Source organism: Coffea eugenioides, chromosome 9 (genome assembly GCF_003713205.1).
Source record: "Coffea eugenioides isolate CCC68of chromosome 9, Ceug_1.0, whole genome shotgun sequence".
Lineage (NCBI taxonomy): Eukaryota > Viridiplantae > Streptophyta > Magnoliopsida > Gentianales > Rubiaceae > Coffea > Coffea eugenioides.
Window position 1 is genome coordinate 42,443,278 of NC_040043.1, and position 27,180 is coordinate 42,470,457.

At 34.1% G+C, this 27,180-nt stretch overlaps 1 protein-coding gene across 2 annotated transcripts; it reads left to right on the top strand.

Moving 5' to 3' along the window:
• Positions 1 to 960: 960 nt before the first annotated feature.
• On the top strand, positions 961 to 14,759 carry LOC113783610. 2 transcript variants are annotated; one of them, XM_027329792.1, is made up of 10 exons: positions 961 to 1,402; positions 2,329 to 2,364; positions 4,767 to 4,808; positions 12,444 to 12,714; positions 12,795 to 12,891; positions 12,999 to 13,123; positions 13,238 to 13,316; positions 13,846 to 13,966; positions 14,062 to 14,287; positions 14,410 to 14,759. In XM_027329792.1, the coding sequence occupies exons 1-9, from the start codon at positions 1,364 to 1,366 to the stop codon at positions 14,215 to 14,217; spliced, it is 966 nt and encodes a 321-aa protein (XP_027185593.1). In that variant the 5' UTR covers positions 961 to 1,363; the 3' UTR covers positions 14,218 to 14,287; positions 14,410 to 14,759. The 2 variants fall into 2 exon arrangements, with proteins under 2 accessions (XP_027185593.1, XP_027185594.1); XM_027329793.1 differs by lacking the exons at positions 13,846 to 13,966; positions 14,410 to 14,759 and having other exon boundaries at positions 12,999 to 13,316; positions 14,062 to 14,132.
• Positions 14,760 to 27,180: the final 12,421 nt, after the last annotated feature.

Genomic DNA, 27,180 nt, shown 5'->3' on the forward strand with positions numbered 1-27,180 from the left:
AAGCGATTCTTTTAACACAAAAACGAGAGTTGCAGGGTGAGAGATACTATATGGGTTGTCTAATTGAAACATTCAAAAAATCATAAACAACTCATATAACCCTTAAAGTATAAATCACTTCGAATCTTTTTATAATGAATAAAATAGTTCTTTGTATCTTGATAAATATAAATTTAAACATTTTTTTCCTTTCACCATTTGTACGTTCTTTTCCTTTCAAGGGTAAACTATTTAGGAAAACTATTTCAATAATTAACTTTTGACTTCTCGTTTATTTTAAGTCTCAAATTGGTCCATCAATTGTATATAAAAAAATGTCGAATTTTGAATCTTTAGTCCATCTCCACCAGCAAATCTATTGAATCTAAGGGCAAAGTTGGATGGATCTAACGATAAAGATAGACTAAATATTTTAAATAATATTTTGCTCGTATCATAAACAAAATTTTCAATCAATTTTTTATCTTTCGAATTACTTTTTTTATCTTATATATGTCAAATCTCAAAATATTTTATAATAATTATTTTAAATAATATTTCAAATAATATTCTTCTATCTAAAAACACACCACATTCTTAACAACCCCAAAGGTAATAATATCATTTTCTTCAAATATTTCAAATTTGGGCCAAGTTTGTTATGCCATGGAATTGAAGACCAACAAATTAAGCAGGCCAAGATTGAGTCACAATATTTTGAGCCCGACGAGATAGGGTTGAGGTTGGGCTAGGCACAAAACGGGCTCAAAAGCTCAACCATGTCCTAGATAAAAGACTTGAGAACCCGTCATTGAACATATAATCAAAAGAGCCTTGGGCCTCTTGGAGTTTCGTCGTCCCTTGCATGCGTATCTCACGTGACTAAATTTTTTACTGACCAAGCACTTATTCAGTCAGAGCCATTTGGTTGTTGCACTTTGACCGTATGGTTTTTCCTCTTTCTCTTGTTTTAAAAGTCTTCCACGTTGACAGGCAGCGCCGCTTCATTTTAGCCTACAAGCGTCCTTGGATTCAAGCTCTTGCAACCGATGCATTGCAAAGAAAACATAAAGCTTTCCTTTCTAACATCCACGCCTAGATTATCTGGTAACAGTCCTTCCGTACGTATCTTTTCCCCACCAACTTTCCAATGTCAAACTTTCTCCCACTTCTTCTGGTTGTACGACACAGCCCATGCTATTGGGGTTTCCTTCCATTACCCCTACATGGTGAATTTTTCCTCGTTTGCTTGTTGTCTTCTCAACATTCATCCTTGGGTGGGTTATATAGGTAATTTAATCCGGATGCAATGATAAAGCTTAGAGTTGGTTTACAGGACAAGCTATTTCCCTACTTGTGTGCCTGCTATCGGAATTGATTGCTGATGGCTAGTTTAGTTGAAGTGAACGTTCCTGTGTCAGAGGTAACTGTTGCTAATTCAGGCTTTCTTTTGACTATATGTTAATTATTGAAGCGCTCTTTTGTTCATTCTTTCTTTGTGCTTCCTCTGGCTTTGTTGTTGCTCTTGCTCTCGTTATTCTTCAGCATTCCTCCTTCTTCTACTATTGTTCTTTCACTTGTTTTATTATTACTCCTTCTAGTGGCTTGCTTGTATCAGATTCTTCTACTTTCTATTTATATTGCTGGTAATTTACAAGATTTTTCCTTTCCTTCTTTTTATATTGCATATTGCATATTGTTTCTTGTTTTTCTTTTGATTGGCTTTTTACTACTATTATTTTTATGATTTTTCCACCCTTTGTTGATCTTTTATATTAAATATGTGTTTGTCTTGGTGATGCCCTTTCACGCATGATTCTTTCTTTGCCTATGTTTAGCTTGTTAAATTATGTTTTCCGCCATTTAATTTTCCTTCCCCCCCCCCCCCAAAAAAAAACAAACAAAAAAAAAGTTCTTCCGTTCTCACTCTGAAAGCCTTTAAAGTGTTCTTTTATGTTGTGCTAAATGGTCTCTGTTAGCTATTGCTTAACCACAATTCATCCCCACCAAAATGTATATATATATATATACTGTTTTGACTTTACAAACATGCCATTTCTTTGTATGTGTTCTTAAAAATAAGAGAAAAAAAGATCTTCGTAGATGTTCTTTTGCTTTTTGCCTTCCTTTTATGCCTTTCAATAATTCTTGAATTTTTTAAAGGCTATGCTTTTGCTATTTATTTCAAAGCTCTTCGTCAATAATTCCTTTATTTCTTGTTTACCAGTGTTAATACAGCATTTTCCTTCATAGTATTTTCAGTCTTTTTTTTATTAGTTTTGCCTCAGTCAGTATTTGTTTTTCTGCTTGTACTGATGTTTTATTTATTTCTGCTGCTTTTTCTCATAGGCCTTTCTTCAGTGGCCCCTGCAAAGTGTCTACAAGGTATGTTAGTGCTCTGTTTTACAGTTAGCTTGGGAAAAAATGGAAGATTGAAAGCAGAAAAATTTTTGCCCAAATGTGAAACATAATCAACTTAGCTTTGGTGCTAATGATCAAGAAATAATGGAATTCTGGTGCTGTTATTGAGGTTGCCGTGCTTGTTTCTATATTCAACCCATTGATGATTACTCTCATGCAAGTGTATATAGATATATCTGTACTCGTTTGGTTTACCAATTGGACTTGAGGAATAGGCCATATTTTAACGGTGAGTGTAGTCTTCTAATGCTCTTAAAACTAGTGGATCTATATACAAAATGCTGAAAACATACCAGCCATAGAGGAATGATTGATCTAATGTCCTTGAGATCTTGTTCACTGCTAATATATTCTTGAATGGCAGCTTATTGGGTTGACGCAATTGTCTCCAGTCATTGTATTCTTTCTAAATTTTTACTGTACATTGACATACAGCATTTGGCGTAAATAAATACTAAAACATGCAGGAAGTACAATAACCTTGCACAATTGCATCTAAATCAATTGCCCTTGGAGAAGTTTAATGCCAAATGCATGGACATTGAAAATCATCATAGGTATGTGCATTTTTCTTGTCAACATTTGGTTCGTTATGCTGTCCAAATGATGACTAGAGCAAAATGAAACTCGGCAAAGAAACACTGAGTACAGGAAACTAGGAAACTAGCAGTCGTGTCTGCCTTTTCAAATGAAAAACCTCTTAATCTAGTGGTAAAAATGACAACATAATAATCCCTCTGGAGAAAGAAGGACACACAAATTTTACAAATTATAACCACAGCTAAACCGATCCTAGGGAAAAAAAAGATTACATTCTCAGCTCTATTCCTTTAGAATCTCTTTTGTCTGTAGGTATAGCTGCAAACAAAATGGAAAATTTTAGCCATTTGCCAATGTTTTATGATCAATGCTTTGCTATTTTTCCTTTTTGCTTTTTGTGAAAATTAAGTGTTTCTCATTCTAGATTTCTAGCAATTCTAAGATACTCTTTTGGTAATTTTTGATGTGTGGACTCGATTCTTAGTAAGACAGACATTAAAATTGTTCTGCTTCTATGGAAAACTTGAGTATTTTGACTTGTTAATCACGCCTTAGAAAATAATATCATCCAACTGTGTATCTCTTGAGGTAGCTTTGAATAAAAGCTATGTCATACCGACAATTTAATCTATACACAGTATGTTGTATATTATACAGTACATTTATATATCTATGTACTATGTACTATGCATGTGGTGCTATTCAAAAGCAAAGGAGTGGACAACTTGAAGAGTCAGGATTTTTTTATACTACCCTATTTTGCATTTGCAATCTACTATCAATAATTTATATTTGCATCTGTATTTATTTTGGCTTAATTGTCCTTTCTTATTATGGAGCAGAAACCTTGTATGATTGCGATTATATTCAAGGCTACAAATATATTGAGTCCTTGTATTCTGTTTGCTTCTTGTCTTTAGCACAAGCTATTAGGCAATACACATATGGGATGACAAAAATCCCACTGTTATCAGTCTACCAATGTCACTTATTTAATCTTTTCATGCTGACTTCCTTAACCTATATATAATATCTTGCATAACCTACTCTTTCTACCATTTTGATCTTTTGCTATTTAGCAAAGTCTAAACCTTGTCACTTTTCTTCTAGCTTGTAAATCTCATGCTGTATACAAATAGGTTCTTGTAAGATTGTATTTCCAGAATACTATTGCATTAGTTAAGCAAAACTTTGCACCATCCTATAAAATGTCTTATAATCACTTTCTAATTGGCCGTCATTCAAATTAGATATTCTTGCTCCATATACAATGTATTTGTTAAGTTTAGTGATGTTCTTTATCGCCGTGCATTGGTCAGGTTATCCTCTATAGAATTAGCAATATATATCTTACGTGTTTTAGGCCAACATTGAATCCTCAGAAGCTGGAGTTAGGCCTTGAGAACTAGAGAGATTAGACACATTTTTTGATGATTGCTTTTATTGATATAGTTATCATTCCACATTTGTCAAAGCATGATACTAATCCAAGAATATAAACAAAAATAAAAAAAAGCAAGAAAGAAGATCAATAGTTGATGTTACTAATAAATGAAATAGTTAGTTTTTGTTTATTAGCCTCGAACTTCTGCCAACTCATTGCCCTTTCTTTGCTTAGATTTAGTCTATTTATCCTTTACAAAATTTAAATGTTATTTTACCTTCCGATTGAATGAGCTTGTTTTTTCTTCAAAATTATTCTTCTACAAAAGATCAATTTTTATCCATGCTGACTTTACTGGTCAACTAATTTGCCAAAGTATTTTTCTCTGTAAGAGTTATTCTTTTCTATTGCTGCTTGACATGTAGTTTTTTCTGTCTCCCAGCTTTCTGTGTATTCCTGGCAGTGGTTGGAAACTTTGGGCAAGGTATGTTTGTTCTCCTTTTTTCATCTATTATATTATAAATTATAAGCTTTTTCACTTTTTTTTTTGTTTTATGCTTTTCTTGTGTCTTTTATTCGGTATCAATTCTCTGTTTTCTTTATCGTTTCCCTCAATCTTTTCTGTTTATTTATTAAATTTTCCTATCATATTTGGTGTATACTCCATAACTATCTATGATTTAAGACAGGCTATAACAAGCAGGGATTAAAATACAACCACTAACTCAAACCAATAGTTACCATACATCCATGAAAGAATCAGCCAAAACAAATTGTCTTTTCATTATAGAGAATAAATCTAAGAACAGAAATCTATACATAGTTCATAAGGCAAAAGTTAGTAATTATTAAATCACAAATAGACAGCTTTACGTTCTTCAAATATTAAAATCTAATTTATCTACAAGAATATGAAATTTAACAGGAATACTGAGTGGACTTGTCCAACTGTACCAATGATAGTTTCAGAAATAAATGAAAAGCTGCTAAATTTTTTTTATAGATAGGACTTCATTCAGTGGCAGCATAAACGCCATCCATTAATAAAGACTGCAATTCTAAGCATATTTCATACCGCATACCCAACACTACATAAAAATAATATTTTTCAAAGGAAGAAGAATCTTAATTCTTTTTTTTTTTATTTTTAAGCTTTGGGAAAAAAAAAGACATTATTAGTGCAGAATATATGCAATCTCAAAAGAGTAACATATGCAATCTTTTTCAACAAACTTAGAACAAATCTCTAGCAAAGAGTAAAATATGCAATCTCAAAAACATATATTGGTGCAAAAGATAAAAACCTCCAATTTGCACTGAGTGATGTTCAAATTCCAAATACAGCATTATAAGTCATAGAATAGTTAATTCAATCACCACCGCTATCCTTAGGCGCAAAACAGATGCAAAGAAGATATTGCAACATCTTCCAGTATTTCAATCTAAAATGCTTTTTTTAAAAAAAAAACTTTACAGAGCACGTGTATTTCATTTTAAGACTAAAAGTAATCATTATCTAATCAGTCCATGAACATAATGCCATATGTCCACATAAGTTAAACCTTATTGAAAGGTATACAGTCAGAATACTCAATTGATGAGTTAATAACATTCTATGGATCCTTCCTTTAACTGAGCTAATAATATTTTATTGAAAGGTATCTTCTGCATGAAAGTGCAGAGAGTTCCCACAAACATCAGTGCACAAATTACAATCTATTTAGAAGTAGAGAGAGAGTCTACAAATTGAACTGTCAAAAAATTTAACATGCATAGTAAAAAATATCATACAATTACTCTATATGATATCAAAAAATATCAAAAAATATCAAAAAAAAAACCTTAACTCTTGAAAACTCCTTGAACTAACAAGAGACAAACATAAATTAAGGAATGAAAACTAAACAAAGTGAATAAATGTTATAAGCACTTTGTCTCGTTACTGTTCATTCATTATTTATTCTTGTTTCCAGATTTTTGCCTTTTTTATTTTTATTTGATGTTTGTGCTTTAATGGTTGTGCAACATACATTTCTCAGGCTTTAATATAGTAATATAGCTTTGCTTTATTATCTATGTTATTCAATTATTTGCTACTATATCTATTACTTGTAACATTTCTAAATAGAATTTGTCGATCAATTAGATGGATAGGAATGCTCGTCGGCGTAAACGCTATGTAGAAATGCCATCTGCTGAAAAGGATGCATTGCTGCAACGCCGACGAGAGGCTTATGCCGCAAAGAAAATGAACTTGTCAAATATGGCTTGCTTCTCTACTACTCCTCCTGGAGTACCTACCTGTAAGAGGAATCAAAAACGCTATATTAGTAGGACAGGTTTAGGTCATGTTGAAATTGGAATTTGCTTTCCAGAACCTAATTCTGAGGCTCAAGCTCAGCAAAAACGAGCTGAAATCGATAATAGTTGTTATAATGCTGAGGCTTCTGTTTCAGCTACCATTACTTCTGCTACAAACTCTAAGGATCAATCCTCTTGTTTTCAAAACAATCCTTGTTTAGATGATTCGCAATTAACTCAGCTCTTTGAATCAATCCTCAACAAACTTGATACTGACCAGCCTACTTCAAATCCTGACACTTCTTTTAATCCGGAACAAGCTTCCACATCTGCAGATCGTTTGCACATTTCTGATTCTGGAGGTAAAATATAATTCTTTTTTAAATCCTTGCTCATCAATGCCTTTTAGCTCTTTCCTGTGCTACACATATGTAATAAAATTTCCTCACAATTTCCTTTTTACGTATACACCAATAAACTCTTGGTTTGTTCCCTTTTGTTTATGACTTTTACCTATTATATGAAGGTTCCTTCTTTGTAACAATCCCGAGTCCTTCTTCGTCAAAAGTTAAAACATTACAGCATGTGTTAATCAAAACTAGAAATGTGCCAGAGAATTCTTCCTCTTCTACAGCTAATAGAATTGCACGTAATCAAAGTTCTAGAAAAGCAAGACAGTCTTCCACATCAGGTGTTATAGATTGTTTAGCTTTCTGATAAACCTCCAGTTTTCCTAGCTTTCCCCTTTTACCTTTTAACAATTTTCCAAATGCCCTTCCTTCATCGGCATCCAAGTCCTTCCAATCTATTACAGTGAACAAACATCCACGCAAAACAGGTTCCGATTCTATTTTTTCCTTCTTGTTAGTCATTTGTAGCTACCATGGTTTAATAATACTAAAGTTTTGTTTTCTTTTAAATCTCTTTTATTTTCTCCCAGCATCGAAAAATAGAAATAGAGGTCAGCAAAAACTATCTCCATTAGATTCAGTTCCAATTGAATCAATGGTCCTTCCTGAAGTTCCGAACTGCCCCCACTGTGGAGCAAAAAAATTCCATCTAGAGCCAGCTAACTTTTGTTGCTCCAGTGGAAAAATTTCACTCCCCTTTCCAGCAATGCCTTATGACTTATATCGGTTGCTTACTCGGACTGATGAAGAAAGTGTTGAGTTTCGTAAAAATATTTGAACCTATAACCACAATTTAGCTTTTACATCATTTGGAGCAAAATTTGACCATGAGCTTACAAAGAATATGGATGGTGTCTATGCATTTCGTGTTCAAGGCCAAGTGTACCATTTTCTAGATAGCTTAATCTTTTCAACTGACAAATCCTTTGGGTTTCAGCTTTACTTCTTTGATACAGAAGACAAGCTGTCAAAGAGGCTTAATAGCTCAGAAAGGTTTCATGAGAGCACTTTTAAACTATTGATAAGGATCCTTTCCAACAATCCTTATAGTAGATTTTTTAAGGACTTACGAGATGTTCCTGATCTTAACAATCATAATATTGTCCTTAATTCTAATCCGGGTTTGGACCAACGTATTTATAATCTTCCTACATCTTTTGAAGTAGCAGCTATTTGGACTGAAAATAATGATCCAGTGCTTGACCCGAGTGCTCATATTCAAGTTTATAGCCATTCCAAAAGCAGCCATCATATCAAGCACTATTATGGCTGCTGCGATCCCTTACAATATTCTCTTTTATTTCCTCGGGGTGAAACTGGTTGGCATTGTGGTATTAAAAGAAATTGCCCAACTAAACAAAGTTGTGATGTTTCTTCTCATGATGATAATTCCCTTGATCCTACCTCGGCAAAAAGCATTCCTTATTTGCTAAATTCTGAGAAAAAAGGCAAGCTTCTAAATAAATTCTGACTTATTTTTTTCAAATTAACCTATTGTCACTATTTTAATTCATAATTTTTCCATTTTCTTGACACTATTTATACAGTTGCTGTCGATGGGGAAAAAAGTACAAAATATGTGACTGCACGAGAATACTACTGTTATAAATTTCAGATGTGAGATAATGACAGATCCATGCTACTTCATACTGGCAGGCTGTTGCAGCATTTTGCGGTAGACATTTACATTAAAATAGAAACATGTAGGCTAGATTATTGTAGGAAAAGACAAAATGAAGTTAGAACAGAAATACTACAAGGAGTGATTGATACTTTTTCAATAGGTGAAACAAGTGGAAATAAAGTTGGCCGAAAAATAATTCTTCTTCCTTCTTTTATAGGTGGCCCTAGAGATATGCATTGTAGATATATTGATGTAATGGCTTTAGTGCAAAAATATGGCAAACCTGACTATTTCCTTACTATGACCTATAATACAATGTGACCTGAAATACAACAGAATTTAAAATATGAAGATAAACCAAAAAAACAGACCAAATCTTTTGTCTAGAGTTTTTAGGTCAAAATTAGAAATGCTTAAGAATGAATTAGTTAATAAACAAATTTTGGTGAAGTAGCTGCTTGTGTATATGTTATTGAATTCCAAAAAAGAGGCCTTCCACATGCTTATATACTACTCATCATGAAACCAAATTACAAACCATTAAACCCAGAGGCATATGGCAAAGTCGTGTGTGCCGAAATACCAGATCCATCAGAAAATTTTCATTTATATTCTTTAGCATATGCTTCATGGCCCTTGTGGGAAATTGAAAAAAATAATATTTGCATGAAAAATGAAACATGTAAAAACCACTATCCTAAGCCTTTTGCTGACTTTACTACACACTCAGAGGATGGATATCCACATTATCGTAGGCGTGATAATGGTAGGTCTGTTATAGTCGGATTGCATGAACTAGATAATTGATGGGTTGTCCCCTATAATCCTTATTTGCTTGCTCTATTTAACTGCCATTTAAATGTAGAAGTTTGCTCAACTCTTAAGCTTGTTAAGTATCTATATAAGTATGTGTTTAAGGGACACGATTTAGTAAGTTTTCAGATTACTCCTACTAACAATAGTTCTGATGTTGATGAGATAAAACAATTCCAGGAAGGCCGATGGGTATCTCCTCCAGAAGCTCTTTGGCAGATTTATAGATTTCCTACTAATGTTATGAATGCATCTGTTTATTCCCTTCTAGTTCATCTACCTGGACATCAATTTATTTCATTCCACAAGCATACAGACCTTCTATCCCTTATCAATAATGTTGATCTTTCAAAGACAATGTTAACTGAGTTCTTTGAAATGAACAGAACGGATACAAAAGCCAAGAGTCTGAAATGCTTTTATCGTGATTGCCCACAGTACTTCGTTTGGAGTTCTAAACATAAAACATGGACCGAAAGAAAGCGTGTTGCAGTTATTGGGAGACTTGCTACAATAAGCCCAAATGAGGGTGAACGCTATTATCTTAGACTCCTTCTCTCGCATATTGCAGGGCCAACCTCATTTGAGGGATTGGTGACTGTTAAAGGCATCCAACTTGCTTCTTATAGAGAAGCTGCCCTACAATTGGGTCTCTTGAGCTGTGATAGTTATATAGAAGATACCCTTGAAGAGGCTGCACTTTACCGGATGCCTTCTGCTCTTAGATTTTTATTTCCTGTTTTACTTGCATTCTGCTCGCCTAACAATCCTAAGCTTCTTTGGGAAAAATTTGAACCAGATTTTTCTCGAGATTTTGAACGGTCTTGAACATATACTGGTTACACATCATAACAGATTAAGTCTCAAGTTCTTTATGACATTAATAGATTCCTAGAGCAAATGGGAAAGTCGCTTAATGAGTATAATTTAGTACCAGCATTTTCAAGTCTTACCCACCAAGAAAAGATTACAAAAGAAATTTTAGCTGAGTAGAATGTTTCCTTCCCAAATACAGACTTGCTTCTTGCTTTTAGATTAAATGCTGGACAGAAAAAAGCCTATGACATTATACTCAATAGCTTTTTCAAATGCTAGACAAGCTTTCTTTGTTGATGGTCCCGTGGAACCGGTAAAACATTTTTGTACCGATCACTTCTCGCTACACTAAGATCACAGGGCTATATAGCTCTTGCTGTAGTTACATCGAGAGTAGCTGCATCAATACTTCCAGGAGATAGGACTGCGCATTCAAGGTTTAAAATACCTCTGGATTTAACTGTTGTGAAAACCTGTCAACTTAGTAAACAAAGTAGTATAGCAAAGTTGATTCAACAAGCTAGGCTCATTCTTTGGGACAAAGCTTCTATGGCTAAGCGTGATACAATAGAAGCATTTGATTCCTTGTTAAAAGACATCATGGAAAGTGAACAGCCCTTTGGTGGTAAGGTAGTTGTTTTTGGCGAGGATTTAGACAAACGCTGCCTGTTATTGACAATGCACCAAAAGAGGTGCAGATTCAGGCAAGCTTAGTAAACTCACCTCTTTGGAGCTCTTTTCATAAACTAAAACTTACAGAAAATATGAGAGCATTATATGATCCAACTTTCTCTGATTTTCTATTAAGAATTGGCGAAGGTGTTGAACCAATGGATGAAGCTGGAAAAATCACTCAACCAAATGATATGGTTATTCCATTTGGTACTAGAGAAACCTCACTACAAAGGTAAAAACTAATGGAATTTCTAATAATTGCATCCAGTAGCACCTTTCTTTTTTCTTATTTTATATTATTGTTCTTGTGAATGAATTAACATTTCCTCTTAACAATCCTGTTTTCTCAATAGCTTGCTCAATTCTGTTTATTCCGACCCGCACCTCTATTCAGAAGATCCTTACAAGTCGATAAACAAATGTATTTTATCGCCTACTAATAGCTCTATAGACGACGTCAATAATATTATGATAAACCACTTTCCAGGTGAAGCACATATTTATACAAGTACAGATAGGACACTTGGTGAACGCTATCAAGGAGACTATGAGGATTTTCTTAATTCCCAAAATCCAAAGGGCCTTCCACCCCACAAATTGATTCTTAAAAAGAACTGTCCTCTGATACTTTTAAGAAATCTGAATCTAGCCGAAGGCCTTTGCAATGGAACTCGTTTAATTTGTAGAGAATTGAAACCAAACACTATCTCTGCTGAAATTGCTGCTGGCCCTCACAAGGGGAAACAAATTCTGTTGCCTAGAATTCCGCTGCAGACTCCTAACAACGACAAGCATGGTATTTCTTTCAAGAGGATTCAATTTCCTATTAGGCTTTCCTTTGTAATGACTATTAACAAGGCTCAAGGACAAACGCTTGATTATGTGGGAATATATCTTAGAGAATCAGTTTTTGCTCATGGCCAGTTATACGTCACCCTTTCTAGAGCTAAGACTTCTGACTCAATTACAGTGTTGATTGTACCAGGAACTTTTAGTGATATCAAAAAAAATTGTAAAACTAGGAATGTAGTCTATCAAGAAATTCTGAGCCTGTCCAAAGCATAGCATATATTACCATCTATGCATGTATAAGCACAGCTGTTATATTATTACATTTAGTCTATATTCTCTTATCCTTTTTACTTACCTTTACAATTAACTTGAGCTTGCTGATATATTACTATCTTTTAACCAGCCTTATTGCATCATTAATTTTTCCATAGAATGGATGATTGCTTATCAATAGAAGAGATTCATCCAGGAATGAAGTCTTGGTCAGCAAAAATAATTGTACAAGAAAAACGCCAACCTGCTACAGCAAGTGCTTCACTAACTAGATATCAAAAATTAATCTTTGTCGATGCAAAGGTTAAAAGCTTTTTTCTAAAATAACTTACTCTCTTCCAAATTGTTGCATTTCCTTTTTATTCAGCCTTGTAATCAGTAGCATAATATTTTACTAATATCAATACAATTGTAGGGATCTCGAGTTGAAGGAATTCTCTTCAATCATGCCATTCACATTATAGGGCCATGTCTCACTGTTTTCAAAAGATACAAAATCTCAAATGTTGAAGTTCAGCTTATTGATGAAAAATACAGAACTGATGGCTTAACTACTCAATGGGTCATTTCTACCAAAACTGTTATGGAAGAGCTGCCTGATGAGACTGATATGATGCGTACAAGATTCTCCTACACTATGTTCAAAGATCTCGCACAGTTTATGGAGCAAAAGAACCAATTTGTTGGTTAGTAACAATACTTTATATTTATCTAGAATATCTTTCGCCTATCTTAACTGCTAATTATTGCTTGTTTCATTTCTTAGATATCCTAGCAGTGGTTATTTTTGTATCACCAGTGACTCCTTTCACAAGCAAATTTGGAACTGGAAGAGTGCAAAAGTTTGTAGTCATTAAGAAAGAGTTAGTAAATCTACAAATATTCATTTTATTTTATGTCCTTTAAATTTTCACCTCTTTATCTTATCAACTAATCAGTAATAAATTCTATTCTCACTGAAAAACAACAGGAAGCTGCCTCTCCAACTATCACTATTTAATGAATTCATCGATAATGAAGGCCGGAAAATTGCTGAGAACATGAACAATTTTCTAGTTATAGTTTGCAGAAGGCTAAAGGTCAAGTCTTTTAATGGTAGTTATGCCAACTATCTTATTTTACATTTACACACTATCCTTTATCTTACAACTATATCATCCTGCCTCTCACTCTTAACTAAGATTACTGCTTTATACTTCTTTTGCAAAGGAATTGCTTTGTCTACTAGGAAGAACTCAGCTATCTTGATTGATCCACCTATTCAAGAGGCTATGCAGCTAAAAAATTGGTAATCTCTACTTTTTACTTAAATAGTTATTGAAAGACTTTTTTTTTAAAATTTTATATCCTAGCAATAAAGAAACTATCACAGGACTACAGAAAATGCAATGTTGTTTGTACAAGTCATCAAAGATAAATCCTATGCTCGATATAATCCTGACCTTTTCACTCATTCATCCCAAAAGTTCACGCTTATTTACTTTCTCCAATCAACTCAAAAGGTAATAACATACGAACTTATGCTCATCACCCTTTGCCATGATTATATTCCTGATCCTTACGACTTTCTTGATTTAGTTTGCATGGGTGAGAGCTTCTATGTCATTTGAGAACATTTTCCAGCGCTATTGGTATATGGCGTGTAAAAAATGCTTCAAAGCAACAGATGCTTTGTATGGATATTCATACTCATGCAATAAATGTTCTGAGCATCAAAAAGCTACTCCAAGGTTTATTATATTTATAGCTGTTAACTTACTCTTATTCAATCCAGTTTACTACCATCACTGATATTAGAAAAATACATTCTAAAACAGGTGCCGATTTGATGTTATCCTTTATGATAAAAATGGAAGAGTGACTGCAACTTTGTTTGGTGATTTAGCTGAAAAACTTGTAACTTATTTTGCCTTGGATGCAATGCAGTACTTTCACAAAGTAATTTCTTCTTTACATTTATAGCAATTATACAACTTTTACTTTTCAAATGCGCTTCAATAATAAGATTCTATTGATTCTTCATTTTTCCCCAGAATATTGAGCTTCCATTAATGCATGTTCATGAAGCTTTATGGACTAAAGAATTTGCAATTCAAATTCAACCAGCTGCCAGCCATTATGGAGATCTTCAGCAACGCTATACAATTCTTCATTACGACGAGTCAACTCTTGCTGAAACTTCAACATAGCAAGCTATTGAATCTCCCGGTTCTTTCTTACTAGAGTCTCTCCTGCAAATTCCAACTGCTGAAACACAGGGTATTTCTCCATAAATTCTAAAGTTATTCAGCTATATGGTAGTTGTACTATAGAATTCCCATTGATTTGCCATATAACATTGATGTTACCGGTTCTGTTTCGCTCATATTCTTCTAATCCAGATGCGCGAAGTCCTATCACAAGTGTTTGCATTAATCTAGCAAGCAAATTTGATGAAGTAGCCACGCCCCAAGCAAACAGCCCAGAGACCAGCTCTGAAGTTATCTCTGCATCTAAAAAATCAAAACTAGCTTAATGCTCTCTATATCTTTACTTGCATCTCCAATCAGGCTATTCTTGCTTTTGAACTCATGACTAGAATCTCATTATGTAACTTTTGTAATCTGAAAAATGGCCGGACTTCTAGTCTCCATATGATGTTTATCCATTTCAAGAACGTATCTATTATGTACGAACAATGCTGCCTAACTATATTAAAATCCTTTTGTTTAGCTCATATTGAAGCTATTACAAAACAGCCTGCAATTGTTTCAGACCAAGTCAGCTATTTACTCTTAACTATTTACTCTTCCTATATAACTTACCATATATTCTATTGCTATAGTAACTTGTTGATCTCCAACTCGTATTCTTCAATATTACAAACCAACTAAGCTTTTCCTCTTATATTAGAATTTGGTAAATTTGCTGCAGTTGATACACTTCCAACTTTAGTAGAACAGCTTTTTTATGTCAGATTTTGACAGTTTCTGGCTGATTCTTTTCCAAGTCTTATCGCCAGTTGTAATAACTTGTGTATCTTTCATACAAGGTCTCAAGAAAAGTTTGTTGTCAGCTATACATCAGGCTTTTGTACTATGATTAGATTTTATACTCTTCAATGTCCTGCTATTCAAACAGTAACACTTGTTCTTTACTACTAACTTACCAACTTCCTCCATGTTACAACTTTTATAAGTGCCTTTCTTCCTTTACGTAAGGAGCTATGTTTCTTCATCAGATCAGAAAGCTTTCATCCTTAAACAACTAAGCTCCAGGTAAAAATTTACACCTCTTTCATTCCTCTTCTCATCCTTGTTTTATTTCTGTATTGACCTCTTGTCCGTTACATTCATACTAAAACTCAACTTACACTGCTTCCTGCTAGCTACTACAAAGGCCACCATTGCTCCTCCATGGCTATCAACACTGATTTAGCAAGTTCATCCGTACCATCAACGCCAATGGACAATGTCACAGAATGCTATTTTTTGCTAAAATGCAGCAACAAACAAAAGGTCTTCATATTTCCTTTCCATACTGTATAACTTTTCAACTAATCATATACTACACATTGTTCCACTCAACTCAACCTTTAACAAAAAAAATATTCTGCAGAGCCTTCCAAATGAATTCATCTTTCTATTGGAACATCATAAAAAATGCAATATTACAATTGTACAAAGCTTCAAGTCATGGAACCTTGAAGTTAATAATGGCAGCTTTGCATCTGGATGTTTGGAATTTACAAAAGACAACTTGATCCATACAAATGACAAGATACTTCTTCGACACAATGGAGACTTGAAGTTTGATCTAATGTTATTCACAGAGCTCAAAATGAACACAAAATTCTCTTGGACAGTTCCACTTTCTGATATACTAAAGCTACATGTTCCAGGAAGTAACGGTATGTTATGCTCTAATCCTTTTCTACCAAATTCAAAAAGAAAAGGTGCATAGTCATATCTCACAAATTTTATTATTTAGCATTTATACCAGATAAAAAGGCTAAATACATCTTATATCAATATGTTTGCTCATCAATAAAGCCAAACATGGTTGAGGATGAAGAAGATTCTATACCTTTTTATCAAGTTTATAACAAGAAAAACAAAGACAAATTTGTAAGTCTATGTGCTCGGTCCTTTTATCCTTTCTTTATCTAATCTCTTATACACTACTTTACACACTTCACCTATTTTTCCCCCTCCTTTTTCTTTAGAAAATTCCAAAGTTTCTTGAACATATCTTAGATAGCAATAAAACTCCAGTTGTCACTTTAAGAACTGGTTATAAAGCTTTTTCAAGTTGGAATGCAAAGAAGGCAATTCACAAACTATTGGGAAATCTTCATCAAAACACGAGTTGGAACTAGGCGAGACGTTGGTCTTCATCCCAAAGTCCATTAACAGCTTTACAGTCCAGATTTACAAACCAAATGGAGTTGAGAAACTTTTCCCTTGGTATCATAAGTATTATGTGTATTCTTATTTGTAGATTCCTTTCAAATTCTAGCTATGAACAAATAATTCATCTTTTCTTTAAGTATGTATCGCTAATGTCTTTTGCCAATTATATGACAATATAGATTCTTACTAAGATTTTTGTGCTATAACAGTTTAAGTTTTAAAGATTTTATTTACTTTGCTTTTCCTTCTTTATCAGATAGCACCAACGGATTTTTCCTTTTAATTTACCATGTCATATACTGCAATAAACATAAAAAATTTATCCAACAATCTACCTAGATACACATGAACATTAATAGCAAATTATTAGACAAACAAACAACTACTTATTTAATAATACCACAACAAATAAACTATTAGCAGCAAGCTACAAAGTGATAACTCCAACATCTATCACACACCAATTATGGCAAATTTTTTTGTCATTTTGACTATTGAAACTATTAAAACTATGAGAACTCTCAAGAGAAGGTGATATTGGTTGCCGCAGCATTTGCTCTTCAACATCTGCCTTCATTCTTGAAGCAATTAGCTGCAACATAGACAGACCTCTTATCTAGAACTCACATCACATATCTATATTGCTACCTTTAATACAAACACGTCATAGCAAGATTGCTTATTTTAACCTATCATTTAAATACAGACCTTAATTAGCCAATTAATTTTGTAAACATCTTAGTTATCAATACATTTACCAATAGATAAGCCACACAAATAACAAATATAATGTACAAGAAAATAATATATTGGATTAATTTTAGATATTTTAATCACCTATTACAATTTTTTTTTATTTTTGTTCTAATCAATTCTCTCTCTTTTACATTTCAAATATCCATCCATTCTAACTAAACTCAAAGCAACTACATATTACAATATTTATACAAAACATTATATTTATATTTTTGAAAAAACAAACCTTAATTCAAATCCATTCCTCTTCTCTTAATTTCATATTCCAAAACTAAATTAAATTTTGAGATTGAAGTTTTTTCTATTTTGCATTATGAATGTTTAATTAAGAACAAACTCTCCCATTCTATGTTCTATATTCATAAGTAAACGCTTAGTTTTTTTTTTTTTTTTTACATAGTGTAAGCAGGAGAACTCGAACTCGAGACCTCTTATTTGCACTTTCTCCCCCTGTACCATCCAACCCATCCCTCCCCCAGACGCTTAGTTTAATATGCCTTTACTAAGTAATTTATAACAAGATTAATACTTGTAAAAAAAAAATCATATTCCAAATGCTTTGGTATAAAATACAACGAAACAAATTTCCAGACAAAAAATTAAAAATCTTGTTTTATATAAACATTACTAATTATAGCTATCTTATTTGCAAAAAATTATTATTCACTTTAACTATTATTCATATTCGACATTCGTACATTAAATTTATATTAAACACTAATGATCTTCTTCCTCAGCCTTTGTACATCCACAGTCAATTAGTAATATTCATATAACACCCATAATACAACAAAATATGAGTGGGCACAAATCTTGTATTACCGCGCAGCGCGCGGCATCAGATTGCCTAGTTCAGGTAAAAAGGCTTCTTCTTCTTCGCTTGTGATTAAAGCCTTTTGGTTGTATTTATCATTCTCATCTGCAAACTAGGGTTTTAAGGACAGAAGGAGCATTAGAAACAAAGATGACGACCGTGTACGTTGTTTTCCTTCATAATTTCTTCAGATTCTCAATTCCTCTTGAAAATCAGCTTATTGGGAATATGATTTTGTGTTTTATTTATTTGTTTTCTTTTTTTTTTTTAAGATTTTATTTATATACCAGAAGCTTATTTTCATTATACTTCTTATCTTGTAGGTTTGGTGCCCTCAGAAATTTGATTGTGAATAATTGTAAGCGCCTAATTTTAGCTTTGTCTCCGTTACTCTCTGTTCTGTTCTTTTCTTTTCTTTTTTGCCCTTTTCCCCTTTAATCAACATGGCTTGTAAGATATATGGGCATGTATAAAATTACCTCTTTATATGCAGAATCTCCTGAAAATTGGCGTAAACTGTTGCCTGTTATTAACAAATGTACTTTAGATGTAAGATTGATGCCTTCAGTGATAAATGTGTAAATAGATGTGCTCTTTGATGCATTTTGTAGCGAAGCATGCCCTTTTCTGTGGTCAAAATTTACCTTATGTATATATATGCGTTGTGGTTTTTTTTTTTTGGGGTCAAATGCTGGTGCATGTTCTTGTGTTTTTCTTTTGCGGGATAAGTAACTTGGAGCCTGAATGTTCTTTTTTTCTAATTTGTTGATAATCAGATGCGTATGTGCTCGCTGGCGGAGCTGGATTGTTTGTTGGCCGTTATAAGGAGGGGTTGTTCTCTTCTCCTCCTTCAGAAGCTGCTTCATTTTGCATGTGTTTCACTTCTTCTTATTTTTTTCCTTTTGGGTATCTAAAGCTGCCTGCTGAAGTTTTTGTCTTGTACTTTTTCCAAAACGTTACCTAAGTGTAAAGTTTCCATTAAGGAAATTTGTCTCCCGTATGTTAGTCCAATGTAGTCCCTAACCAGCTGATTACTTGCTTTTTTAATGTTCAACGTTTTAATTTAGGGGATTGTTCTAATCCTTTGAGATGTTCTGGAGAATCAATTTAATGCATTTTTTTTAAAACTATTACTGCAGTATAAGTGTTACAGTTTTCTGATTTTTCAAGTGTTCTTCTTCTTCTTCTTTTGGGTCGGTTACAGGTTATGGGCACTTCTTCCAGGTGGAAAATTAGGGTAAGTGAAGCTTCTTATATGATTCTCTTATGCTTGTGGGATGTTTCCGGGGTGACATAATCATGTGTGATGTTACTATTCTTTCTTGCTTCTTTTGATAAAGGCAGAAGCCTTCTTGACCTCTATGCAATTATCCATCCCCTGGAAACTTTGCCCACAATTCAGCTCCAATATTTTTTTTTAACTGCTCATGCATTTCAATTTGGGCATACATTAACAGCACCACCCTAGTGGTGCGTCTTGTGCCCTAAAGCTCATAGTTTATCCTTAAATTTGCCCTTGTTTACTCAACCCTCTTTATTCATTATTCGTAATGTTGTCTTTCAATTTCTGAATCTCTCTCTCCTTCTGAAGCCCCTGGATGCTTTCGGTCACCTTTACTAGTGAATGTTCGATCTCAGTTTACTCTCTTTCTCTCTGAACTCTTTATTTGCCCCCGGTTTCATACACCATTACTTGCACTGCTTGCAGGTGGTGATCAGGGTAAAGTTGAGCTCCTATATGTTTTTCTTATGCTTGTGAGATGTTGTTGGGGTGAAATGATTACGTTAATGTAAATTTTCTTTATTGCTTCTTTTGTTAAAAACAAAATCTATTTACCTCTGTAGTTTTTGATCACCCTGGAAACTTTGCCCTCACTTCAGCTCCATCTTTTTCAACTGTTTATGCATTTTTCAGATAGCAAGTATGTTATTAGCACACCCTAAAGCTCAAAATATATCTTTAAATTAGCTTTTCTTTTACTCCATCATTTTGTTTCAATAATCTTAGTATAGCATTTCAATTTCTTGATTTCTATCCTCCCAAAGCTCCAGGATGCTTTCATTCACCATTAATAGTGAATGTTGGATCTAACTCACACAGTCTCTCTCTCTCTCTCTCTCAGTCACAAGTTTCTGTTCTCGTGTAATTATGTTACATACAGATTTAGATTCGCATGATACACATTGTGTACATGATGGGTGCCAGAAGATCCACACTCATGCAAGTAGATATACATGCTCAAAAGCATTTTACTTTCGACTCAAAAGTTTTGAGTAACTTTGTTGTAAATGGGCGTTAACTAATTTGCCATTTTTATTTTTTGTTTCAACAAATAATGCATCTCTTTCTAAAAGCAGTCCCCCCGTCCTGTCCTGATTTCTATGCTGTTGACATGCCTTCCAATTTTCCATTTTGGCATCCATGTACCTGTGAGAACCACCATGCCACAAAATGTAATGTACTTTAAAGGTATCTTATGATTTGTGGACTAAAAATGCTCAGAAAAAGATGGTTTTAATCTCTCCCAGCTAGGAATGGGAATGGTTTAATATGGCTGATTTATGGCAGTTATTCTTGTTTTTGAACTTACATTTTGGCTTTTTTTATGCTGATTTTTGCTCCTTTTGTATTGCAGGAAATGTTTGCAAGAGTATGAAGAAAGAATGAAAAAGTATGACATGATTTCATAATTTTTATATTGAGTTTCTCCCTTGTTAGTCTATCAACTTTGATGGCATTTGTTCCTCCTATGATTCTATTGGTTTAAATACTCTTTTCTATGTTAATAACACTTATCTTCACATGACAATGAGTTACTAATTGGATAATTGGATATTCAAGTAACTGCTTATATGCACTGCTTTAATGATTACTTCATACGTGGATTAACATAGTCTGGAAACTATACCTAAAGTTGGTTTTGGATTTTCTTCTACAAGAATGAATTCTAATTGGCATTTGAAAAGGAAAATAAAGGAATATGCTTCATTTAGATTATGAAGAAACCAGGTATGTATGCATATAAGTATACCAACATTATACTTAGTATGGCCTACTGGGATCATTGCATTGGACTGGCTTTAAGGAAATTAGTGGAAGAGAGAGAGAGAGAGGGCCAGTCCGTTGAGTTGCTTTTTGGTTCACTGAGAATTTGAGTGTTACACTTTGCCACTCTGCTGCTAACTGCATCTGGAGTGCCCTTTCCTATTAAAAAGCCTCTTAACTTTGGAAACCTGCTCCTTCACCTCCTTCCTGAATCATTTTTTAAAGAAATTTAGTATTGGTGTTTAGGCGAAATTACTCTTTATGTCAAGGTGCTGTTGCACTGAGTAAAACAAATCATAAAAATGGTAATTAGAATAATTCTTTGCTTTTTCATGGTTACATTTTTCTTTTTCTGTTCCTTTGCTATTTGTTTCTGTTGTTGAAATCCAATAGATTCAGTAGCAAGCTAATTCTCCTTCTGCTGCTGGTCCACCTGTCATGTTGATCATGTCTTGGTTATAATGCTATTATCTTTTTGTTACACCCAACCCCATCTGCCCTGTAATCCCACATCAACTCACTGGAAACCACTATGGAGTTTCCAGGAATGGCAGCTCTACCCCGCACACCACACCTTATTGTTTGTGGAGTTGATTAATCCTTGAAAACTCCGTTAAACTCTGAATACTCAATTCTGCTTCCCTAATTCATTAAAACCTGTTAGAGATGAAAAAATCATGGCTTTGTCTTACCTTCCCACTCGCCACTACTCCAAAACTAGCAGCAGAAATGATAAAAGTGAAAATGAAATGATTCTATTACTTAACAGAAGAAACCGCTTAGCAAATCATTCTCCAAATGGCCCAAAACAAGGAAACCTTAAAAAATCTAAAGCCAACTCTGTTCCTTAAGTTTTAGCACTAGGGGCCTTTGGTAATGTACCATTCAAGTGAGAGAGAGCAGTGGTTTTTCATAGGCAGTGTGCTCTATTTAGCTGAAGTAAAGTTGGCCCAAAAGTAGTTGACCTTGTTTTGTAAAACTGAAACCCAATGATACCAATCTTGTCTTCTTTGAGTTTTGATGTATCTAATGATATTAATTTACCCTTTATGTGTCGCTAGACAGATTTAGATGTAGTAGTTCTTTTTCTTTTTCTGGAAAAGTACCGAAGAATAACAATTACTAGGACTTAGGTTGGTTTAATGCGACAGATATGCTGCATCAACAATGTTAACTGTACTGCTCCCTGCATTAAGCTGCCAACCATTTTGGACTAGATTGCTCTACATGGACATATTGTTTAAGAAATGAGTTTTTTCGACGCGTTTTCTTTGAATTAAAAGTCTTTGATGGCAAATGGTTCTTCCAGAATCATAGTACCAATGACAACATCCATCAAGCTAGGGAAAATTTGGAGGCCTGGTAAGACTAAGCGCTCTATCAGTTCCCTGTTAGCAAAAGAGATGATGTGGTTGGAAGGCCATGGGAATCGTAGTGGGGGATATTAGGATCAATTAATTGGAATTTGGAATTGTAAATTAGCATGTAAACCAATAAGATCTGTTGATTGGCATAACATGGAGTTGATGATTGTTGCCAAAACTTGTTAGGACAGTAGTAGCTCTTAATGATGTGCCCCTGATACTTCCCAAATGTCATATTTGACAAAGTTTATGTGACCCTGTCATCATACTCTGAACTTATGCCACTTACTGTCGTGGGTAAAGTAGCATATGCAGTGCGGATGCCATGCCAATTGCTGCAAGCTTAGAGCTATGTTGTGACCATGTTGGATGACTTACACTTTGTTGGTTTAGAAAGAAGACTTGAAAATTTAAATTGAAGAGAATTTAATGAGTGTCTCTTCTTCATTCATGAAAAATTTTTAGAGAAATGACAAACTTGTTATCAACTGCTTGTCTTTGATGTTTCCTTGCTTTTTAATATTTTTCTGTGTAATAATGGGAGAAAAATGGCCTTTTACAAGATGTCTTTTATCAATTCTCACCCTCATTCCTCTACAAAACAAGTGATCTTTCATATTCATTGCTTAATCCTCCCCCCCCCCCCCCCCAAAGGGGGTCTCTCTCTTTAGATAACCTATGCCAGAGTAATACAAATATTAGTTTATATTATTCTTTTCTGAATTGGGACAGGTTAAATGTTGTTATAAGGCACTATTTGTATGATCCTGAAGCTTTTGGAAACATTTCTATGTTTATTTTTGTCAAGTATGGGTGATTGTTGAATTTTATGAAGGTATTTGACAAACATTTCCGGGGGAACATTATCTGTGTTTCGTGTCTTATTCTAACTTAAGGTACTTTCTCTGCAGAGATCGGGAAGCAATCCTACAGAATGAACACGAGGAGCAAAGGTTGGCCTTTAGTTTTTTTTTGGTTTTATTTTATATGGGTTTCATTCTTTACCCTGCTTTGTGGAGCAGAGCTAGAATAGAAATAAATACTGATAATGCATCTTATTAAATGGAATATTGGAATTAGAAACATAGTACTGCTTTGAACTAATGTTTCCAATGAGCGTCTTTTAGTGGAATCATTGCAGATACCATGTGCAATTACAATGACTATATGTATTCAATATTAAAGCTAGGAGATTTTTGACTCCCAAGTTTCTGTGTAGTTGTTTTGTATGCTAGATTATTGAACCTTGCAAATGCTCTTTCTTTCTTTGGGTTGTTTAATGAATGATATGAGTTGGAAAAGACTTTTAGGTTGTGGGTTCTAATAAGATGATGAGTAGTAATTCTAATTGTTTGACTCCTTAATATGCATCCCAAAGAATATGCAGCCGGGTATTTTCCTGTCATTGCAAAGTTAGCTGTATAGATGGATATTTGTAGAAAGCTTACATCAAAGCATGAAGTCCTATCTACTTAAACAACTGCAGTAATTCATGATACAAAAATTACATGCCTGAATCTCTGTGTCAGGCAAGCGTATTCGTGGGAGATTCAAGATTTGCGGTAAGCTTCTTCAAACGTAAAAGACTTCTTCTTCTTCTTCTATTTTTTCACCATATTCGTAAGAGTATTATGGGATTTATTTAATGTGCTAGTACTTCTCAACTAGTTTTGCTGTTTATAATCTGACTCATTGTTTGTGCTTGAGCTTCAGAGGCCATATTGCTACTCTGGAGAACCAGAAACGCACAAAATAGGTGTTGAAATGCTTCGCTGGCCTATTGATGGGAATATTATTGAGAAGATGGATGTACTTGTATTTTTTTTTTTTTTTTGTCGCAATGATAGGATTCCTATAACCTAATATAACCTAATCTAGGAGGAGGGGAAGGGAACTCGATGTGAGTAGAAACTCCATTGAAAATGGCCTCCTAAATTCGTCACATATTTTGACAAATTTTTGTGGGAGGCAAGGGTCGAAGATGGATGTACTTGTATATATGATGGGAATATTATTGAGAAGATGGATGTACTTGTATATATGATGCAAACTGTGATGGGAATTACATGGTGCAAACTGAGTGGGAACCTTTACGCTGATCGCTTTTGAAGTTATTAGGAATTATCATCATGTCTTAATGTCTATCCTATGATGTTTGAAGCTATTTTTGCTTTGATTCTTATCTATATCTATATCTATCTATCACTAAATAACCAAATCATGCCGTCATTGGCAACGATAATTATCAATTCATTCCAAGCATGATATACTAATTTTTAATCTGTTTGAACAAACTTAAATGTTGTTTAATAGTACAACAGACTTAACTTACACCTTTATTTGAATATTTCAATTACTTTATGCCTTGTTTGAACAGGAGGACCCATATTTTGATAGTTAGTTTACACCTATGTTTTGATGCGGACTCTGGGATCTAAGCCGTGACCCTCGGCTCATGACTCGAAGTAAAGCAATTGAGAGTCCAAACTAGTTTAGAGAAAAAGAACTTTTAAATGATATAAAAAAAATTATTGCACACATTGGTAAATTTTGAGTTTTAACACAAATTTACCTAGGTACCCTACTTAGTGGAAAACTTGGGATAAGGATGATTGTCAGATCAATCATCCTTGAGTAGTGTTATTTTTTTTCAATAACTTGTAATTTTATGTGAATTACTCGTAAAATCTTACAACACATACAATTGTTATATATAGAACTTATATGAACGATAACAGAATATCACACCTTCGTTACAAGAATGGACAAGCAGTCAGGGAGTTACAATTTATACAAACAGCGTTACTGTTCAACCATCACTGCCCCGAGTCCCTCTATGGGATCTTGCTACGGTAGAGCTGTTCAGGCCATTTCACCTGACAAAAACAAAAGGATCTTTTTTGACAAAGCTTTAAGGTCGAATTTTCCAGTCATGAGATATCCTGACTTGCCGAATTTACCAACAGGAAAAGATATTGCATGGATTACTTTGTTCAAATTTATAGCTAATATGTAATAATACACAAATGAAAATAACTCAAAAAACATTTCATCCATATAATATATCAAATATTTCAAAAAACATCTATAGTAAAACTTTTTCGTACACGCTCCTACAGTAAAATATTTTTAAAATACCTAAAAAATAGTTAATCCAATCGAAGCAGTCGAACTCAGAAGTTATTTAGTTACTGTACACGTTTGCTGCTATCCTACCCTGAAACAGCATCTCCCTGCAAAAGTAACCTACACAAGCATCATTCCCGCAGAAGCTTTCCCAGTCAAACTTGGAAGGAAAGCGGAGGAAACCAACAATCAAAAAAGACCAGCCTTCCACCTCTTCCCAACTTCTAGTGCCACCAAAATGAAGGCCACATTTCATAACAAGTGCTTCACCCTCCCTATTAAGCACCCAACTTTACCTTCCTTGCTTATCTCACCTGGTACACATTTGAAGGTGTTATGATACATAATAAAGCAAAATTTCACTTTAATTTATTCAGTGATATCCTTTGCTCTTACCATGTTTGAAATTGGAGCACAGAAAACACATTCATAAATAGGATGAAGTCCTACCTAGTTTTTTTGGGGGAAAAAATCATCACATTTATCTGGTATCTTAAAAAGAAAAGAAACTTAAACAGACCAATGCAGAATGCAAAGATAGAGTTGTGTACTCTCTTCCTGTTCTTATGATAATTCTAGCATATTTATGGTTGCTTTCAGGCCTCGGAGTTATTACTACCATGTTTTATCAAGTCTTTAAGTCCAAATATAATTTTGGTCCCTTGTCCTCTCTAGCACACAATATGCATGTAGTTAACTTTAACTTTAACTGTTCAAGACAGGCTTCGCTCCAACATCTTTGGCCTTCACAAAACTTCAGTCAAGTTCCCTAAGCTATTAAATTTGCTTCTCTATGAAGTTTGCTGCATCCATTAAGTCTTGGCTTCCAATGGAAGCTCTCTACATAGCAGATCCCAGAAAAGTTCATAATCCACAAATTATGTGCACTTGAGATTGTTAGGGCTTTGTTTCAAGAGTCAAAGAGGACCTTGCATAGGCAGTTATTCACAAATAAATCTAGGTGAAATTCTTAGAATTTCTAGTTATTATATTCCTCTTCCTCTTGTTTCCTTTCTCTCAACATCTAATTCCTAATACTGCCCTCTTCTATTGTCAGACTCATTTAAAGTTACCGAGAATTCAGAAATCCAAATATATCCAGACTTGCTTCTTGATGCTATAAACACAATTGGCACAGTTAAATGTCCAATTAATGCAAAGTTTCAGAAGCGAATGAAAGGGTATCTTTCGAATAGGTTAAGGTAATGGCAAAAGTTTTTAAAAGCTACAGGGAAACTGTGGCAAAATTATGGCCTCTACTGTATTTATGCTCAACCAAGAATTAATGCAAAACATCTTAACCTACATTTCTGTGATCTTCTACACGCATTATTGCTCATGACCAATATCTATTTTTAAGTAATAAATTTTAACCTTCACCTCCATTTATGTTCATTATTAGTGGACGAGGGGCCTGGACGATTGTCAGAGACAACCGTCCCAGGCGGTTCACAGCCCGGATGAAGCTAAAAAAATTTGTGCGGCTCAGATCACGTCTTGTAACTCGATTTTCACGCCGTGTGGGGCCCACAAAAATGTTGTTGTATTTTACTCGCTGTTGTTCAATTGTTACACATTGTACAGATGATGTTACACCATGTACAAATGGTGTTACACCTTCCGGAGCGGTTGTTCTGACAACCGCTCCAGCCCCG

Excerpts from the sequence above, each read along its gene's own strand:
- LOC113783610 (XM_027329792.1), top strand. The coding sequence starts at position 1,364 with ATGGCTAGTTTAGTTGAAGTGAACGTTCCTGTGTCAGAG. Across the intron at positions 2,365-4,766 it reads CCCTGCAAAGTGTCTACAAG|CTTTCTGTGTATTCCTGGCA; the intron begins GTATGTTAGTGC and ends TCTGTCTCCCAG. Across the intron at positions 12,892-12,998 it reads TTTGTAGTCATTAAGAAAGA|GAAGCTGCCTCTCCAACTAT; the intron begins GTTAGTAAATCT and ends GAAAAACAACAG.